Source organism: Narcine bancroftii, chromosome 3 (genome assembly GCF_036971445.1).
Source record: "Narcine bancroftii isolate sNarBan1 chromosome 3, sNarBan1.hap1, whole genome shotgun sequence".
NCBI lineage: Eukaryota > Metazoa > Chordata > Chondrichthyes > Torpediniformes > Narcinidae > Narcine > Narcine bancroftii.
In genome coordinates this window covers 6,717,170-6,739,033 of record NC_091471.1, presented here as the reverse complement: position 1 = coordinate 6,739,033, position 21,864 = coordinate 6,717,170, and the positions used below count along the sequence as shown (strand labels likewise).

Genomic DNA, 21,864 nt, shown 5'->3' with positions numbered 1-21,864 from the left:
CGTAATAAGGAAAAAATGGAGAAAGTGGAAGATTCTTTTGTGGATTGGGGAATTCAGAAGAAGGAATTATTTAAAAAAATTGATTCACTGAAAAATCAAAGTCGAAGAAATAATGTGAAGATTGTGGGTCTCCCAGAAGATATTGAAGGTTCTGATCCAATAAATTTTTTTAAGAAATGGATTCCCGAGATGTTGGGCAAGGAGTTTTTTTTCGGAAGGCCTAGAGTTGGACCGGGCACATAGAGCATTGTGGAAGAAACCATTTACGGGACAACTGCCAAGAGCGGTTTTAATCCATTGTCTGAACTATCAGGATAGAGAGATGATATAACGGTTGGCGGGTCAGAAGGCGTGAAAAAGTCAAACTCCAATAATGATTCAAAATAACAGAGTATTTTTAACGCAGATCTGAGTCAGGAGATTATTAGGCGACGTCAGGAGTTCAATTCGGCTAAAGAAGTGTTGTGGCAGAAGGGTTACAAATTTGCTTTTCGTTACCCTGCAGTGTTAAAAGTATTTTATGGTAATTTTCAATCTCAATTTTTTGAAAATGACCATGATTCATTAATCTTGTTAATTCACTACCAGAGTTTTTCGCCGCCGTCGCCTAAAAGGAAGACAAATGGAAATGGAACTGGCATAGGAATGGGAAGAATGGAAAGAAAGAAGTGTTAACTCAAAGTCTTATTGACATTGAAGACCTGGAACAATCATTGGGATTGGAGTCAATGGGTTGAATATATTGATTATATTTGATTATGTTGAAGTAAATAATGTATTTCTGACTGAGAGGGGGGGTGGATGGCACTGAAATCTTTGATAGTCATCTGCCACTAGTGGGGTTCACCACACTCAGTTTTTTTAGGGCGTTATTACCTTTGGGTATTTTTTTTTGAGTGTGTGTGTGTGTCATTGCAGCAAGTCAACATTTTGAGTCTTGATCAAGGGGAATAAAGACATCACAGACATGGGCTTTGACCCTCCAAATAGGTTGTAATCTACCTGATCCTGTTAACAATGAGGTGGGTCTCTGTGGGAATACATCTGGAAGAATCAGGAGCGCCAGTTGTGGTGGTGAAAAGGACCCCGATATGAGGACTCGGCTCTGTGTTAGAGTGGATCGAGATCACTGGCCCTGCATCAAAGTCTGTTTACAGTCATTGAGTTTAACAGAACCAAAGCAGATCCTTCAGCCCCACTTGCCCAAGTTGACGACCTTCACTGGTTCCATTTGCTTGCATTTGGCCCTCTAAACTTGTTTTTTTAATCCATGTACTGGTCTACCCGTCAGGGCTGCACAGTTACTGCAGCAGTTAACGCAATGTTGTTACAGCGGCAGTGACTGGGACAGGGGTTCGAATCCCTCACTGTCTGTAAGGAGTTTGTCTCCAGGTGCTCCTGTTGCCACCCACTATTCGAAAGGTACCAGGAGTTGTGGGTCAATTGGGCGGCACTGGCTCGTGGGCTGAAAGGGCCTGCTACTCTGAAGTCTACATTTTAAAAAAATAATTAAAAGAAATTAAATGTCTTTTAAGCATTACTGTTTTCCCTACCATTTCCTCGGGCATCTCGTTCCACACACCCACAACCCTCTATGTAAAGAAGGTGCCCCTCAGGTCCCTTTTAAATCTTTCCCCTCTCACCTTAAATGAGTGCCCTTTACATTCCTTGACCTTTTTCATCCCCTTTTTATAATTGAAAAGCCTAAGGTCTCCCCTTCGCCTTCTATGCTCCAGGGAGAGGTCCCAGCCTATCCAGCCTCTCCCTATAGTTTATGCCAGCCAGTGTGTTATTCTCGGAACATTTTCTAACTTTAATTTTTTTTTAATTTTCCGATACAACGTGGTAGAATCTGACTCTGGCTTTCAAACCCCTGCCACCCGATTACCCCAATCAACCAACAACCCTGATCAGCGGGAGGAAACCAGAGCCCCCGGAGGAAACCCACACAGACACAGGGAGAACGTAAAAGCTTCTTCCAGACAGTGCCGGTTCGAACCCTGGTCGCTGGCGCTGCAATAGCGTTGTGCTAACCGCGCCGCCCCCTACTGTCATTGCTCTGTCATGATCTGTAATCGTGAGCCCCAAATCGCCCATGGGTTTGCGTACCTCTTGCACGACTGATATAAATGAATGGTGGGAAAACATTGAGAGAACAAATGTCCCTGATGACTTTTTAAGTCTCGTTGTTTGATCTTCTTTCTTTCTCAGCACAAGTAAGCCAATTGTCTGGTTTCCCTTCTCAGAAGGTCGACAGCCGATACTGTCACTATCCTGGAGTGGTCGCTAATCCCTGTGACCCTTACATGCGAATGCCCCGTCGACAGGAGTACAGGTAGGCTGCTCAGACTTTTCCCCGCCCTAAGTGGAGTCACACAGCCATAGAACCATTAATCCATGCAGCACAGTACAGGCCCTTCAGCCCAACTCATCCATGCCAACCAAGTCAGCATCCTGGATCATCCCATTTGCCTGGGATTGGTCCGTATCCTTCCCAACCAGCCAATCTCATTGTCCTCAGCTCCCCAGGATCCACAGCACATTTAAGTAAAGGCCTTGTTTTCTTTTCACCTCACGTGACATAATTTTTTTTTGTTTAGTTGGTAGAAGTACTGAAGAAACTAAAATCTGACTGCTTCACAGGGAAGGGAGCCCATAAGCTTTGAGCAGAGACTTTAGGGTACCATAAAGTACTCAAGTATGTTTAATTGTTTCATTGGTGCAGGTATAAGAGAGCATGGAGTTCTTCTAAGCTTTTGCTCACCTTTTGAGTCTGTAGATTTACCTTAGTAAATATACTTGAGGACTCAAGTATATTCACCCCTGTGAAGCCAAATGTCTCAAACATTATGGCGCCCTGAAGTGGAGGGCTGTAATTTCTACATGGTCAAACCAAAATGTATACAAATAACCTTGAATAAAATCTGGAATGTTCACTTTAATTACATAGAATCATAGAACACTACAGCACAGGAAACAGGCCATTTGGTCCTTCTAGTCTGTGCCAAAACGTCATTCTGGACCTCTTGATCCATGTATTTATCCAATTTATTCTTAAAACTTAAGAGTGAGCCCACATTTACCATGTCAGATGGCAGCTCATTCCAAACTCCCACCACTCTCTGAGTGAAGAAGTTCCTGCTTGTAGTCATTTGTGGTGTTACGAGCCCAAAGGACCCCAAAACCCAGCAACAATAGACATTCACCAAGACAAGTGGTTTTTAAAACAAAAGTTATTTTTAATCAACTTTAAACATGAAAATAGAATAACTTTAACTTAACTCTATACTTAACTAACCCAAATTAACCTCCTTCTAATTCTAAGTGCACGTGTATGTAATGTGTGTGTAAATTTAAGAAAAGTTCTTTGGTTCACAGTTCAATCTCATTTCTTCTTCCAAGTTCACTGAATGCAGGCAATTCTTAGACTGTGCACAGAATTTAACATGCATAAAGTTCACCAGACTTTGGTGCTCGAAAGGTAAATGTTTACCACTCAGGAAGGTTCTTGTAGGGTTTGCAGAGAGAGATTTGTTGTTCCAGGATTTCCACAACTGAGGTACCACCATTAGTCACCTCAAGGTCTCGCTGATGAAACTTGCCCCATCAGGGTTTTCCAGATGGTAACCTCTTTCTTTCAGGCCACCACAGAGTTCCGTTCTGTTCCCCTTATTCCAAGAGAAACACCAGACAGATCGCACTTCCAGCCATCCACTGCTCTGGAACTTTTCATCAGTTTCAACCAGCTCTTCCTGGCCTGCACTGGGTCATACACACACACAAGCTGAGAGGGCTTCTCTTCTCTACCTCGCTCTCTCTCCAACTGGCTTCCAGAAAGCCCCATGTGACTCATGTGACTTGCAAAAGCCCCACCTTCTCCGGCAAACAACAGGAGCTCTTTCTTCTGCTCAAGCTGTTGTTAGATAAACCCTGTAAGCACCTTGCAGAAAGGTACTTGTAGTCATCCTGGCTCCAGTTCCAAACAATTTATGACATCAGTTCAATTAACACCTACTTGTGAAAATTCTCCAGAGATCTTGCAATGTGAATTCTGTAGTCTTTCAAATAAGATCTGTTTTAAAATGTGTGTATGTATGTAACCTACTCTAAATCTTACCAAAATCTCCCAAAATATTATATCATTATAGTGGGTTGTACAAACACTAAGTTTAATTGTTTAACAATTCAGCTCAAACATGGTTTAATAATTGAACAGTTCAGTTCAAATGTCATTAACGCAAGTTGACCTGCTGACTCTGAGAAAGAATTCAAATGCCCGGCCTCGTGCTTACCAGCCTCCTTCTCCCAACCCATCACGCAGCGGGCACCCACACCTGCAAGAGTTCATACCTCCGAATGATGGTTCAAGAACTAAGTGGCGCGTTCTGCCTCATGACCTCCCCCCACCCCTCAGAACCGGAGAAATGGAGGATGTTAGAGTGTCGAGTCAAGGGTGGGTTTGGTCATGGTGGTGGATGGTGACTGCAGCGGGGTTGTGCCACCTACACTGGTTGGTCAATCTCCAAGTGTGCTGGCTTGAGACGGTCCACAGCCCCTCGATTGGTTTTCAGAGGTGTATGGTGGGAATCTCAGTGAAGGAAAATGTACTGGCTGTCCTGGAGGTCAGGTGGGAAGTACATGGTTGGGAGACCATATCGGGATGTTTGGACTGGAGAAAGTGTGCCCAAATTCTCACGGAGGTGCAGCAGCATGTCCATAAGCTACAGGATGAAGTTCCCTTGGACTGTAAGCAGGGCGCCATACACCAGCTCAGCCGAGGAAGTTGCATATGCCTAGCATGAAGCACGACAATTTGTCCATCCAGTCTGGCCCCGTGAAGGACTTCATGGCAAACCTGGGTGGAGCCAAGGTAATTTTCCAAGATTGACCTGGTACGCGGCCACCATCAGATTCTGGGCCACCCAGACGACATTCCCAAGACGGCTCTCATATTGAGGCGATATCAGCCCACTGGCGGTGGTCAATGTGGCAGGCACCAAGAGATTTCTTTAGGCAGTCCTTTTACCTTTTCTTTGGTGCACCTCTGTCACGGTGGCCAGTGGAGAGCTCGCCATATAACACGATCTTGGGAAGGCGATGGTCCTCCATTCTGGAGATGTGACCCACCCAGCGCAGCTGGATCTTCAGCAGCGTGGACTCGATGCTGTCGACCTCTGCCATCTCGAGTACTTCGACGTTAGGGATGAAAGCGCTCCAATGGATGTTGAGGATGGAGCGGAGACAACGCTGGTGGAAGTGTTCTAGAAGCCGTAGGTGATGCCGGTAGAGGACCCATGATTCGGAGTCGAACAGAAGTGTGGGTATGACAACGGCTCTGTATACGCTTATCTTTGTGAGGTTTTTCAGTTGGTTGTTTTTCCAGACTCTTTTGTGTAGTCTTCCAAAGGCGCTATTTGCCTTGGCGAGTCTGTTGTCTATCTCATTGTCGATCCTTGTACATTTAAATTCATATATTCCAAATATGGTAAACACTTATTGACAAAAAAAATGATCATGCAAATTGTATGTAATTTTTTCCATACCAATACAGGCTTTCAATTCATTCTGCCATTACGTTATATTAATCACTGTGTTATCTTTCCATGTACTTGCTACACATTTTCAAGCTACAGACAGTACTAAATGTACAAATGTAATTTGAAATTTATCCAGCCCTAATCCCTTTAAAAGAACCATGTAACCCATGAAAAAAATAGATGGATCTAATGGTAACTTAATGTTCTATAATTTTTCCAAAATTAACTTAATTTCTTCCCAAAATGGTTGTACATAAACACAAGACCAAACAGCATGTTAAAAAGTACCAGTACATACACCACATCTAAAACAAGAGTCTGAATTACTAAAACCATATTTTTTCAATTTCTCTGGAGTTAAATATAACTGATGTAAAAAATTATAATTACCCATTCCATACCATACATTTGTCAATTTAGTTACATTGTCGTAGCACATATCTGCCCAATAATCTTCAGGAAAAACAAAAGCTAAATCATTTTCCCATTTAAGCTTAGACTTCACCCATTCTGATTTATCCATATTGTCTTGATACATAACAGAAATATATCCCTTTTTTAGTATAGAAGAAATCAAAGATTCAAATTCCGTCAACACAGGTAAAATCATCTCTCTACCATACATGTCTTTCACCAGACCTTGAAGTTGATAATAAACCAACAAAGAATTTACAGCAATATCAAAATGCTCCCTCAATTGATTAAAGGGAAGAAACTGTCCTTCTACAAAACAATCCTGCAATGTCTTTATACCCTCAAAATCCCAACTCTTTAAATACTTATTAAATATCGAAAAAGGAATAAGCGATTATTATATAATGGGGTTAAAATTGACAATTTACCTTTTGATCCTAAAATCTTATTTCTTTTAGTCCACACCTTTAATAAATGCTTTAATATCGGCATATTATATTCCTGCAACAAATTTATATTCCATTGATGCACCTCAATTTCAGAAATGCAAGCCATCTCAACTTTCGCCCAACTTGGGAGTAGGTCCAAATCCATCAATCTACTAATAAATTTCAACTGGGCTGCTTTCACAATAATTTTGAAAATGAGGTAATTGAAGCCCACCTAACGCACACTTCCAAGTAAGTTTATGTAATGCTACCCGCGATAATTTACCTTTCCATAAAAATTCTCTCATGGCTTAATTTAAATCCTGAAATGAAAAACATGATATTGACTGAAATAAATATTGAATTCGAGGAAAAATATTAATCTTAATACAATTAATGACCAATTATAGTTAATGGGAGATTTTCCATTTAATTCTGCTTTAATCTTTTTTAATAAAGAAACATAATTTAATTTTTAGATATATATAAGATTGATGATCAGCATTTACAATTATTCCTAAATATTTAATTTTATCAGATCATTTCAATTTTATAATGTCTTTATAGTCTGAATAATCTCCTTCTCCAACTGGCAAAATTTCACTCTTATCCCAATTAACCTTATATCCAGATAATGTTCCATATTGCAATAAACATTCCTGCAGATGCGGCAATGATCGTTCTGGGTCTGTCAAATATATCAAAACATCATCTGCAAATAAATTAATCTTATATTTGTCATCCATAACTCTCATCCCTCTTGTCTGTTCATTCTGTCTTATTGTTTGAGCTAACGGTTCAATAGCCAATGCAAACAAGGTTAGTGACAATGGACACCCTTGTTGAGTCAAATGCGTCAATTTGAATGGTAACAAAACTTGACCATTTGTCACCACCCTGGCAATCGGGTTGTATATTAAGCTTTAACCCAACCAATAAGAAAAGAGCCAAATTTAAACTTCTCCAGCACCTTAAATAAAAATTCCCATTCAACCCTATCAAAGGCTTTTTCCGCATCAAGCGCAACCACCATTGGATGGTTGGGCTGCTGTCGATATGCATTGACCAAAGTAATCAATCGGAGAATATTATCTGATGCATTTCTATTCTTAATAAAACCTGTTTGGTCAATATGTATCAATTTAGGTAAATACTTAGCAAGTCGATTTGCTAACACTTTTGCTCTACTTTCAGTAGAGAAATAGGTCTATATGAAGATACTTGCAATATCTCAATCTTTTTTTGGAATTACATTAATTAATGGAGCAAGATTCCAGCAACTCATGCTCTTCAGTTACTTGTTGTAATACATCCTCAAACACAGAGGATAAATCTTCATTAAAAATTTTGTAAAATTCCACAGAAAATCCATCATCCCCTTCCATTTGGCATCTCCTGTATAGCTTCCTTAATCTCAAATTCTGTAAATGGAGCTTCCAATTCCACAACAGCTTCCTCCTTTAATGCTGGTAATGTTAATTTAGATAAATAAGATTCAATAACGCCACTATCCTGTTTCCCCCTCAGAAGTATATAATTGTTGATAAAATGAATAAAACTGCTCATTAATTTCCTGAGATTTATAGGTAACTATTGAATTCTTTTTAACAGCATTAATAATCCATAAGACCTGTTCCGTCTTTAACTGCCATGTAAGTACCTTATGTGCTCTCTCACCCAACTCGTAATAACACTGCTTAGATCGATTAATTAAACACTCAAATTAATAAGTTTGCAATGTAGTTTCAAATTAGCCAAAACCACTTTTTTTCATCTTCTGTCACATCTTTCTGAAATTCCTTCTCCAATTCAGCAATTTGCTTCCCCAATTCTAAACTCTCTGCCATATACTGTTTCTTAACTTTAGTAATATAACTAATAATCTGCCCTCTTTAAATAAGCTTTTAGTGCATCCCATAACACAAAATGACAATCTACAGAGTTATCATTCTCAGTCAAGAACAAAGTGATCTGTTCTTTAATAAAGGTAACAAACTGGTTTTTTTCAACAACATTGTGTTAAATCTCCATCTATAAGATGAACGTACCACTTCTGAACTTACACAAGAAAAAAAAATAAAGAATGGTCTGATAGAACTCAACTTTTATATTCTGCCTGTAATACTCTTCCTTGTAAATGTGCCAATACTAAAAAGAAATCTCTTCTGGAAAATGAATCATGTCGAGACGAATAAAAGGAAAAATCCTTCTCCGTAGGATTGACCCTTCTCCAGATATCCACCAAATTTAAGTCTTTCATCAAGGCCCCAATTTGTATCGCCATCTTTGATTTCTTTATGCTTTTTGGAGATCTATCTAATAAAGGATCCAGAACACAATTGAAATCTTCCCCAACTAAAATATTTTCATTAGCCTGATTTAACAACAAAAAAGCATCAGAAATAACATTGCTCATCATCTACGTTAGGTGCATAAACATTAAGCAAAGTCCAAGATTCAGCAAAAATTTTACAATTCACCCTTAAAACCCTCCCAGCATTTCCTTCCATAGATTGTAATTCAAAAGGCAAATTCTTATGAATTAAAATCGCTACAACTCTTGCCTTGGAATTAAATGAAGAAAAAATCACATGGCCAACCCAATCTCAAATGTTCTTTTTCAGTCAAATGTGTTTCTTGAATATTGCAAAAAAGCAATATCAATTTTCATTTTCTTAATATAAGCCTAAACTCATTTTTACTTAATCAGGTTATTTAACCCCTGAACATTAAAAGTTGCAAATTTCAAATTAGACATCCCTACGAATTAACAATATGAGCACTCACTACAAATTGCTCCCTTTATAGTATCTTAAAATCACTATCCCTCCTCTAAATATTTTTTTTAATTAAAAAAGTTCCAAAATAAAATTTTTATTAACCAAAAAAAATCTACTGGGCATGCGTGGTGCCTCTAGGTTTTCTTGAGTTTCTGGATCGGGTGTGGGCTGTGGGGGGGCCCGAGCAGCGGCGTCCCGACGTGGACGGAGTGCCGTCGTCGGGTGTTCAGACCCGCAGCCGCACTGGAAAGGGACCGATGACATCTGAACAGGAAGAAGACTTACCTTTACTGGGCAGTACGCAGGAGCAACTGGAAGTAGAAACTAGAGAAGGTAGGCCTCGAAAAGAGGTACTGGAATCTGGAATGGAGTCGATCTGTGCTGTTTTGAAAGGGATTGCTTATCAAATGGATAATATGTTTAAACAAATGACTCAAGGATTTTTGGAAGTGACAACTAAAATGAATACTATGTCTGAAGATATGTCAATAAATTTATCAAATCAGTGGATACAGTGCAAGAAAATTTAAAAAAATTGAAACACCTTTTTATGAATGTAAAAATCAGGTTTGAGCGTAATAAGGAAAAAATGGAGAAAGTGGAAGATTCTTTTGTGGATTGGGGAATTCAGAAGAAGGAATTATTTAAAAAAATTGATTCACTGAAAAATCAAAGTCGAAGAAATAATGTGAAGATTGTGGGTCTCCCAGAAGATATTGAAGGTTCTGATCCAATAAATTTTTTTAAGAAATGGATTCCCGAGATGTTGGGCAAGGAGTTTTTTTTCGGAAGGCCTAGAGTTGGACCGGGCACATAGAGCATTGTGGAAGAAACCATTTACGGGACAACTGCCAAGAGCGGTTTTAATCCATTGTCTGAACTATCAGGATAGAGAGATGATATAACGGTTGGCGGGTCAGAAGGCGTGAAAAAGTCAAACTCCAATAATGATTCAAAATAACAGAGTATTTTTAACGCAGATCTGAGTCAGGAGATTATTAGGCGACGTCAGGAGTTCAATTCGGCTAAAGAAGTGTTGTGGCAGAAGGGTTACAAATTTGCTTTTCGTTACCCTGCAGTGTTAAAAGTATTTTATGGTAATTTTCAATCTCAATTTTTTGAAAATGACCATGATTCATTAATCTTGTTAATTCACTACCAGAGTTTTTCGCCGCCGTCGCCTAAAAGGAAGACAAATGGAAATGGAACTGGCATAGGAATGGGAAGAATGGAAAGAAAGAAGTGTTAACTCAAAGTCTTATTGACATTGAAGACCTGGAACAATCATTGGGATTGGAGTCAATGGGTTGAATATATTGATTATATTTGATTATGTTGAAGTAAATAATGTATTTCTGACTGAGAGGGGGGGTGGATGGCACTGAAATCTTTGATAGTCATCTGCCACTAGTGGGGTTCACCACACTCAGTTTTTTTAGGGCGTTATTACCTTTGGGTATTTTTTTTTGAGTGTGTGTGTGTGTCATTGCAGCAAGTCAACATTTTGAGTCTTGATCAAGGGGAATAAAGACATCACAGACATGGGCTTTGACCCTCCAAATAGGTTGTAATCTACCTGATCCTGTTAACAATGAGGTGGGTCTCTGTGGGAATACATCTGGAAGAATCAGGAGCGCCAGTTGTGGTGGTGAAAAGGACCCCGATATGAGGACTCGGCTCTGTGTTAGAGTGGATCGAGATCACTGGCCCTGCATCAAAGTCTGTTTACAGTCATTGAGTTTAACAGAACCAAAGCAGATCCTTCAGCCCCACTTGCCCAAGTTGACGACCTTCACTGGTTCCATTTGCTTGCATTTGGCCCTCTAAACTTGTTTTTTTAATCCATGTACTGGTCTACCCGTCAGGGCTGCACAGTTACTGCAGCAGTTAACGCAATGTTGTTACAGCGGCAGTGACTGGGACAGGGGTTCGAATCCCTCACTGTCTGTAAGGAGTTTGTCTCCAGGTGCTCCTGTTGCCACCCACTATTCGAAAGGTACCAGGAGTTGTGGGTCAATTGGGCGGCACTGGCTCGTGGGCTGAAAGGGCCTGCTACTCTGAAGTCTACATTTTAAAAAAATAATTAAAAGAAATTAAATGTCTTTTAAGCATTACTGTTTTCCCTACCATTTCCTCGGGCATCTCGTTCCACACACCCACAACCCTCTATGTAAAGAAGGTGCCCCTCAGGTCCCTTTTAAATCTTTCCCCTCTCACCTTAAATGAGTGCCCTTTACATTCCTTGACCTTTTTCATCCCCTTTTTATAATTGAAAAGCCTAAGGTCTCCCCTTCGCCTTCTATGCTCCAGGGAGAGGTCCCAGCCTATCCAGCCTCTCCCTATAGTTTATGCCAGCCAGTGTGTTATTCTCGGAACATTTTCTAACTTTAATTTTTTTTTAATTTTCCGATACAACGTGGTAGAATCTGACTCTGGCTTTCAAACCCCTGCCACCCGATTACCCCAATCAACCAACAACCCTGATCAGCGGGAGGAAACCAGAGCCCCCGGAGGAAACCCACACAGACACAGGGAGAACGTAAAAGCTTCTTCCAGACAGTGCCGGTTCGAACCCTGGTCGCTGGCGCTGCAATAGCGTTGTGCTAACCGCGCCGCCCCCTACTGTCATTGCTCTGTCATGATCTGTAATCGTGAGCCCCAAATCGCCCATGGGTTTGCGTACCTCTTGCACGACTGATATAAATGAATGGTGGGAAAACATTGAGAGAACAAATGTCCCTGATGACTTTTTAAGTCTCGTTGTTTGATCTTCTTTCTTTCTCAGCACAAGTAAGCCAATTGTCTGGTTTCCCTTCTCAGAAGGTCGACAGCCGATACTGTCACTATCCTGGAGTGGTCGCTAATCCCTGTGACCCTTACATGCGAATGCCCCGTCGACAGGAGTACAGGTAGGCTGCTCAGACTTTTCCCCGCCCTAAGTGGAGTCACACAGCCATAGAACCATTAATCCATGCAGCACAGTACAGGCCCTTCAGCCCAACTCATCCATGCCAACCAAGTCAGCATCCTGGATCATCCCATTTGCCTGGGATTGGTCCGTATCCTTCCCAACCAGCCAATCTCATTGTCCTCAGCTCCCCAGGATCCACAGCACATTTAAGTAAAGGCCTTGTTTTCTTTTCACCTCACGTGACATAATTTTTTTTTGTTTAGTTGGTAGAAGTACTGAAGAAACTAAAATCTGACTGCTTCACAGGGAAGGGAGCCCATAAGCTTTGAGCAGAGACTTTAGGGTACCATAAAGTACTCAAGTATGTTTAATTGTTTCATTGGTGCAGGTATAAGAGAGCATGGAGTTCTTCTAAGCTTTTGCTCACCTTTTGAGTCTGTAGATTTACCTTAGTAAATATACTTGAGGACTCAAGTATATTCACCCCTGTGAAGCCAAATGTCTCAAACATTATGGCGCCCTGAAGTGGAGGGCTGTAATTTCTACATGGTCAAACCAAAATGTATACAAATAACCTTGAATAAAATCTGGAATGTTCACTTTAATTACATAGAATCATAGAACACTACAGCACAGGAAACAGGCCATTTGGTCCTTCTAGTCTGTGCCAAAACGTCATTCTGGACCTCTTGATCCATGTATTTATCCAATTTATTCTTAAAACTTAAGAGTGAGCCCACATTTACCATGTCAGATGGCAGCTCATTCCAAACTCCCACCACTCTCTGAGTGAAGAAGTTCCTGCTTGTAGTCATTTGTGGTGTTACGAGCCCAAAGGACCCCAAAACCCAGCAACAATAGACATTCACCAAGACAAGTGGTTTTTAAAACAAAAGTTATTTTTAATCAACTTTAAACATGAAAATAGAATAACTTTAACTTAACTCTATACTTAACTAACCCAAATTAACCTCCTTCTAATTCTAAGTGCACGTGTATGTAATGTGTGTGTAAATTTAAGAAAAGTTCTTTGGTTCACAGTTCAATCTCATTTCTTCTTCCAAGTTCACTGAATGCAGGCAATTCTTAGACTGTGCACAGAATTTAACATGCATAAAGTTCACCAGACTTTGGTGCTCGAAAGGTAAATGTTTACCACTCAGGAAGGTTCTTGTAGGGTTTGCAGAGAGAGATTTGTTGTTCCAGGATTTCCACAACTGAGGTACCACCATTAGTCACCTCAAGGTCTCGCTGATGAAACTTGCCCCATCAGGGTTTTCCAGATGGTAACCTCTTTCTTTCAGGCCACCACAGAGTTCCGTTCTGTTCCCCTTATTCCAAGAGAAACACCAGACAGATCGCACTTCCAGCCATCCACTGCTCTGGAACTTTTCATCAGTTTCAACCAGCTCTTCCTGGCCTGCACTGGGTCATACACACACACAAGCTGAGAGGGCTTCTCTTCTCTACCTCGCTCTCTCTCCAACTGGCTTCCAGAAAGCCCCATGTGACTCATGTGACTTGCAAAAGCCCCACCTTCTCCGGCAAACAACAGGAGCTCTTTCTTCTGCTCAAGCTGTTGTTAGATAAACCCTGTAAGCACCTTGCAGAAAGGTACTTGTAGTCATCCTGGCTCCAGTTCCAAACAATTTATGACATCAGTTCAATTAACACCTACTTGTGAAAATTCTCCAGAGATCTTGCAATGTGAATTCTGTAGTCTTTCAAATAAGATCTGTTTTAAAATGTGTGTATGTATGTAACCTACTCTAAATCTTACCAAAATCTCCCAAAATATTATATCATTATAGTGGGTTGTACAAACACTAAGTTTAATTGTTTAACAATTCAGCTCAAACATGGTTTAATAATTGAACAGTTCAGTTCAAATGTCATTAACGCAAGTTGACCTGCTGACTCTGAGAAAGAATTCAAATGCCCGGCCTCGTGCTTACCAGCCTCCTTCTCCCAACCCATCACGCAGCGGGCACCCACACCTGCAAGAGTTCATACCTCCGAATGATGGTTCAAGAACTAAGTGGCGCGTTCTGCCTCATGACCTCCCCCCACCCCTCAGAACCGGAGAAATGGAGGATGTTAGAGTGTCGAGTCAAGGGTGGGTTTGGTCATGGTGGTGGATGGTGACTGCAGCGGGGTTGTGCCACCTACACTGGTTGGTCAATCTCCAAGTGTGCTGGCTTGAGACGGTCCACAGCCCCTCGATTGGTTTTCAGAGGTGTATGGTGGGAATCTCAGTGAAGGAAAATGTACTGGCTGTCCTGGAGGTCAGGTGGGAAGTACATGGTTGGGAGACCATATCGGGATGTTTGGACTGGAGAAAGTGTGCCCAAATTCTCACGGAGGTGCAGCAGCATGTCCATAAGCTACAGGATGAAGTTCCCTTGGACTGTAAGCAGGGCGCCATACACCAGCTCAGCCGAGGAAGTTGCATATGCCTAGCATGAAGCACGACAATTTGTCCATCCAGTCTGGCCCCGTGAAGGACTTCATGGCAAACCTGGGTGGAGCCAAGGTAATTTTCCAAGATTGACCTGGTACGCGGCCACCATCAGATTCTGGGCCACCCAGACGACATTCCCAAGACGGCTCTCATCACCCCATTCGGGCTCTTTGAGTTCCTGTACATGCCTTTCGGCCTCAAGAATGCTGCCCAAGCTTTCCAAAGGCTTATGCCTGTTAACTTTGCATTTTATCCTGTCAGGAACATGCAAACTCTGTACTCTCAAAATTTCACCTTTGAATCTTTCCTCTTACTGACCACATCCTTGCCAAAAAAAAAACTTATCACAATCCACTCTTCCTGGATCCTTTCTCATTTCCACAAAATTGGCCTTTCTCCAATTTAGAATCTCAACTTGAGGACCAGACCTCCATAATCCTTCTCCATAATTAACTTGAAGCTAATGACGTTATGGGCACTAGACCCATTTCCAAAATATTTACCTATATTTACATCTGCCACCTGACCTGTCTGGTTCCCTAATAGGAGATCAAGTATTGCATCCTCTCTCGTTGGTACCTCTACATATTGATTTAGAAAACTTTCCTGAACACATGTGAATTGTTTAATTACAAATTTAAAATTGTGAAATAAAGGAAAAAAGTTACTTTGTCCCAAATATTGTGGAGGGTACTGTATGTCATAGCCTAGTTTAACCTCCCAACGAACTTCACTTTGTATTGTCAGTATTCAATTCTATCAGCCATTCCTTTGCAACTTTCCCAGTTAGTCAATTGAATTTTTGAATGGAATTGTTTATTGTCATGCATGCCAAGAAACACCCCAAAAAAGCTTTGTTTTGTGTACTACACAGGCAAGTCAACTCATACTTCAGTGATGCAATTATAAAATAAAAGTTTAGTTTCAAAGAGTACAGAATGCAGGGCATCGGGTTACTGTCAAAGTGAAGGGTGTAGAGAAAAGTACAGTGTCAGAACATCATCTTTTTACCAATGAAGAGTCTATTCAAGAGTCTGTTAACAGCAGAAAAGAAACTATCCTTGAAGCTGGATGTTTGTGAAACTCATGTATCTTCTGCCTGGCAGGAGGAAGGAAGAAGAGACCATAGCTTGGGTGGGAGGGTTGTTCAATACATGGTACAGCTTTCCTGAGAAAGAAGGAGGCACAGATCAATACATATATCAGTTTGTGTTAACTCAGTTCTGGTCACTTTGTTACTGGAAGGATGTGAAAGCTATGGGGAAGGTGCAGAGGGGATTCACCAGAATGTTGCCTGGATTGGAAAATATGAGGCAGGTAGAGCCAGGGCTCTTTTCTTTGGAGCAAAGAAGTATGAGAGGTGACTTAATAGAGAGAGACGTAGGTAAGGTAGACAGCCAATGCCTTTTCCCAGGGTAGGAATAGCAAACACCTGAGGACATCTGTACAAAGTGAGGGTGGAATGTTTAGGGGAGACGTCAGTGGTAAGTTTTTGACACAGAGATTTGTGGGTGTCTGGAATACATTGCCAAGGGTGGTGATGGAGGCTGGAACATTTAGGACATTTAAGAGGCTCTTAGACTGACAGGCACATAGAAGCAAGGAAAATAGAGGGTTCTGAGGTAGGGAGGGTTTAGTCTTTTTTGGTGTATGTAGGTTGACACAACATTATAGGCCGTCAGCAATTGGGACTGGGTTTGAATCCCACACTGTCTGTAAGGAGTTTATACGTTCTTGCCATGTCTGGGTTTCCTCCTGTCTCCAGTTATTACCCTTCAAAAGAAAACTTACTGGGAGTTATAGGTCAATTGGGTGTAATTGGGCGGCACGGGCTCGTGGGCCAAAAAGACCTGTTACCGTGCTGGATGTCTACATTTAGATATATCTAACTCCACACAGACAACATGTGACGGCAGGATTAAACCCTGGTACCTCTACCAGATGCACCACCGTGCTGCCCTCCATGTTTTGTCATTGACTAAAACAAACTTTTTACATGTCACTCTCCCCATTAACTCATTGGTCAATCCAGGAAACCACTTCTGGTCAAATTAGGAAGCATGGTTCCACACCAAGCATGCTCACCATCCATGGTTTGGGGAAGGTGATGTCACTGAACACTCTTCCACCTTGTATGTGCATGTGGCAAGGTATGCAGCAGGTATGCCTCACCCTGGTCACAACTTCTTCTCATTGCTAACTTGGGGCAGAAGACCAGCACCTATAGGTTTCAGAACGGCAGCTAACGGGCTTTTGAACCTCCCTGTGTTGCCTTAACCCTAACCATGAACTACTGAAGGACCATCTGCAGGTCTGCACTACTGAAACAACACATTCTCCATCCATTAACTTCAACTGTGAATTTTTATTTTCCTTTTTTATTTATTATCTCTTTCTCTGTCTCGGAATATTGGGGCAAACTAATTTATGTTATTGTAGTTGGCTTATCTTGCGATTAGCTTCAGCAGGTAAGAATATGTGTATGACAATAAACTCTCACCGTCATTGAGTTATGTCTATCAGTGTTGAGATTCAACATTTTCTTCCTGATAATCTTTAATTTAGACATAGAGCACAGTAACAGGCCCACGAGCCTGTGCCACCCAATGACATCCAATTGACCGACAACCCCTGTTATGTTTTGAAGGGTGGGAGTAAACCTGAAACCCCAGAGGAAACACAAACAGACGTACAAGCTCCTTACAGACAGTGCCATATTTGAACCCTGGTCACTATCCGTGCTGCACTCTTCAGATCCACCATTAATCCTGTGGTCTCCCCATTCACCAACACATACTTCTGTCATTAAATTATAAACTGGGTGGTAAAACATATCCCATATTATGCATTCATCTTTCTGCAGTTCTCCCCAATATATTCTCCCCAACTCACATCACTGAAGCTCAAGCCATCTTGCCAATAGTGGATTAGACTTGAGACCTGCTGCTGTGAATAAGCTATCGGACTGAGGTACAGCTGTGAAAGGCATTAAGAAAATTCCAGTCCTTCAAGTAATCCTAAGTATTTTGCATTAAATCTGTGGTTAGTTGATAGGTTGGATACAAAATTGAGGAGGGTTGATTAGTGTAGCGGTTAGCACCACATTGTTAAACCACCACCGACTGGGGTTTAAATCCGGTGCTGTCTATAGGGAGTTTGTCCATTCTTCCCTTGTCCGAGTGGGTTTCCTCCAGCTGTTCTGGTTACCTCCCACCCTTCAAAACGTACCGGGGATTGTAGGTCAATTGGGCTGCATGGGCCTCTTGGCCAAAAGGGCTTGTTACCGTGCGGTATGTCTAAATTACATTAAAATTGGCCAGCTATTGAAGATAGAGGGTGGTGGTGGAAGGGTGTTATTCTGACCAAAGCCCTGTGACCCGTGGTGTTCTGCAGAGATTGGTGTTGGGACCTCTGTAGATTTTTATCAACAGAAATGGTAGATAGATTAGCTACGTCAGTTTGCAGATGATACAAAGATTGGCGGAATTGTGGGCAGCGCAGAAGATTATCAAAGAATACAACAGGATGTAGATATGGAGAGAAATGGCAGATGGAGTTTCATATGAGGTCAAATGTAAGGGGAATGTATACATTAAATGGCCGAGCTCTTAAGAGCATTGATGTGCAGAGGGTTCTAGTGGTCCAGGTCCACACTAAGGTGGTAAAGAAGGCATGTGGTATTCTTGGCTTCAATGGGTGGGTCACTGAATATAAAAGAAAGGAAATCATGTTGCTGTTGAAGATCATTTTTGTTAGGCCGCACTTGAAATACCGTGTGCAATTCTTGTTGCCTCATTAAAAGGTATAGAGGCTTTGGAAAGGGTATCATAGAGGTTCACCAGAACATTCCCCAGTTTAGAGGTCAGTGTGGCATTGCACTTCAGGAAGGTCAAATGTAGGGGAATGTATCCAGTAAATAGCAGGGCTCTTAGATTATGGATTAAGGATAGAGGTTGGACAAACCTGGGTTGTTTTCTGTGGAGTGTTGGAGCCTGAGTGGAGACCCTCAGAATTTAGTGTCATGAACAGGTCAGGAAATTCATTGCTTCACAGCAGGCTTCATAGAGCGAACATTTATATAAAACCTTTTTTTGAAAACTTTATTTAAAGACTTTAATCAAAATACAGTTAAACGTAGCAAAGAAAACTGAAGAACAAATGTTTATATATAAAAATCCCCACCTACCCTCCCAACCCTTCAGCCCTTAAGGGGCTCCCCTTAAGGGGAGCCAAATATAAAAACAATACAGTTAATAAAAAGAATATTTTAAAGTATTTCCAAATTCATATACTCCAAATAAGGAGACCACATTTTAACAAAAAACAAAGAAATATCATGTAATTTTTTCCATAATAATATAAGTTCTCAATTCATTATGCCGGCGTATTATGTTCATCTCCACATTATCTTTCCAAGTACTAGCATTTTCGTGCTACAGACAGCACTAGACGTACAAATGCAATTTGAAATTTATCCAACCCTAGTCCTTTCAAAGAAACCATACATCCCAACAAAAAAAATCGATGGGTCTAATGTTAAATAATTTTTCCAAAACTTATCTAATTCCTTTCCAAAATGATTGTACTTTAACACAAGACCAGACAGCATGTAAAAAAGTTCCAATACATAATCCACATCTAAAACAAGATTCCGAATTACTAAACCCATATTTTTAAAATTTCTCTGGAGTAAAATATAACTGATGCAAAAAATTATAATTAACCATTCCATATCGTACATTTGTCACTTTAGTTACACAATCATGGCACATAGCCTTCCAATTATCTTTGGGAAAAATATAAGTTAAATCACTTTCCTATTTAAGTCTAGATTTCTCCCAATCCGGTTTATCCATCGCATCTTGTGACAATTGGTACATACCCGAAATATAACCTTTCTTAGGTACAGAAGAAATCAAAGACTCAATTTTCATCAACATGGGTAAATTTATCTCTTTACCATAATTATCTTTTTTTCAAAGTTGATAATACACAAATAAAGAGTTTACAGATGTATCAAATTTCTCCCTTAGTCGGTTAAAGGAAAGAAACTTGCCTTCTTTAAAGCAGTCCTGAACTATCTTAGTACCCTTAGAATTCCATCTCTTTAAATGATTATTAAAAATTGAAAAAGGAATAAGTTGATTATGATATAATGGGGTTTGGATTAATAATTTACCTTTTGATCCTAAAACCATATTTCGTTTAACCCATATCCTTAACAAATGTTTTAGTACTGGCATATTACATTCCCACAATAAATTCCCATTCCACTTAAATATAAACTGATGTATCTCAACTTCAGATATACAAGCCATTTCCACCTTTGCCTAACTTGGAGGTTGGTCCATATCCATCAATCTACTAACAAATTTCAACTGAGTTGCTTCATAATAATTTTGAAAATGAGGTAACTGCAATTCACCTAATGAAGATTTCCATGTAAGTTTATGCAAAGCTACTTGTGCTAATTTTCTCTTCCATAAAAACTCCCGCATTGCTCTATTCAAATCCCCAAAAGAAAACCTTTGAAAGTAAACATGGTATCGACTGAAACAAATGTTGAATTCAAAGGAAAATATTCATTTTAATGCAATTTACTCAACCAATTTACTTTATATCCAGACAACTCCCCAAATTTTAACAAACAATCTTGTAAATATTTCAAAGATTGTTCCGGTTCTGTCAAATATACCAACACATCATCTGCAAACAAATTAATCTTATATTCATCATCCACAATTTTCATTCCTTTAATCTTATCGTTCTGTTGTATTGTCTGAGCTAATGGTTCGATAGCCAATGCAAATAAGGCTGGTGACAATGGACAACCTTGTTGAGTGGATCGCATTAATTTAAATGGTAAAGAAATTTGGCCATTTGTCACCACCCTAGCAATTGGGTTTGTATATAAAGCCTTAATCCAACCGATAAAATAAGGGCCAAAATTAAACTTCCCTAACACCTTAAATAAAAAATTCCACTCAACCCTATCAAAGGCGTTTTCTGCATCCAGTGCAACCACCATTGGATGGTTGGGTTGCTATCTAAATGCATTGACCAATGTTATCAATCTGAGGATTTTATCAGATGCATTTCTATTTTTAATAAAACCTGTAAAATATTTGGCAAGTCTATTCTCTAACACCTTCACTATAATTTTATAATCTACATTTAATAAAGAAATAGGCCTATACGAAGACACTTTCAATGGGTCCCTATCTTTCTTAGGAATCACAGTAATTATAGCACTCGAACAAGATTCTGGTAACAACTGCTCCTCAGTTACTTGCTGCAATATATATCCAAATACAGAAGATAAATCTTCATAAAATACTGGCAGAGGGGAAGGAGCTGTCCTTAAGCTGCTGATAGGTTTATAAAATTAGGAAAGGCAAAGTCCCTTTCACACCGCCAGGTACATGTGGGTTCAACCAGCCAATTTAGTGCGTCCGTAGCGGATAATCTGGTGATGTGAAAGGTCCCAAATGGGCAGGGTGAGTGAAAATTAACCAAGTGTCAGAGCCCGGCCGAGTGGACTCATTAATTGCTCTGCAGCAGTGTGAATGGTCTACTCGAGTTACCGGGTACCGTTAGTGCCTGCATGCTTGCGTCAGTCTGGCAGTTATATTTCACAGCGTGACCTGTTGTGCTCCGGTGTTGCTGCTGGCCGCGCAGTGAAATATTACTGTACAGTTGGCAGAGAAACGCACGTAATACATCACTTGTGATGTCACTACTGGAGGCAGGACCCTACCCTTAAAATCCCAGGTTCCCGATGAACCAGGTAAATCTTGGTGCAGTGGGCAAGCTTGGAGGGTGCAGCACGCCCAGTAAGTTTACCCGCTGCTTAGGAGGGTTGGCGGTGGGAATAGAATGGAGTCTTGTCTCCAGAGTAAAAGTGTAATGTGCTAGAATACATGCAATTAAGATGAGGAGCAGGGAGTTTAAGGGAGGTGTGCTGGGCAAATATTTTACACAGAGAGTGGTGGGTTCCTGGAGCGGGCTATTGGGTAGTGGTGGTTGTGACAGAAATGCATCAACACCCATTGCTGCTGTTTTCCCACACACAAGCTTTAAATTAGCTTGAAAAAAAAACAATTAACTAATAAATCACAAAAGCTCCAATTTTCAATCCGAAAGGACAATCCCCCATAAAAAGTTACGAGCCCAGAGGACCCCAAAACCCAGCAGCAATAGATATTCACCAAGACAGATGGTTACTTAAACAAAAGTTGCTTTTAGTTATCTTTAAACATGAAAATAGAATCAGAAATAGAATCAAAATTTAACATTATTATTAACTTAACCTAACTTAACCCCCTTCTAATTC

General features: G+C 40.5%; 1 protein-coding gene across 9 annotated transcripts in view; it reads left to right on the top strand.

Annotated features, from left to right (window-relative positions):
• The window catches only part of LOC138756955 (uncharacterized), an 85,139-nt gene that overhangs the window by 52,807 nt on the left and 10,468 nt on the right, over positions 1–21,864 (top strand). For 4 of the 9 annotated variants that reach the window (XM_069923451.1, XM_069923454.1, XM_069923449.1 and 1 more), the window contains 2 exons: positions 2,247–2,335; positions 11,980–12,068. In XM_069923451.1, coding sequence (XP_069779552.1) covers positions 2,247–2,335; positions 11,980–12,068 — 178 coding nt within the window. Of the gene's footprint in view, positions 1–2,211; positions 2,336–10,321; positions 10,466–11,944; positions 12,069–21,864 lie in introns of those variants that run through there. The other 5 variants (XM_069923453.1, XM_069923452.1, XR_011353248.1 and 2 more) reach the window with 4 other exon arrangements.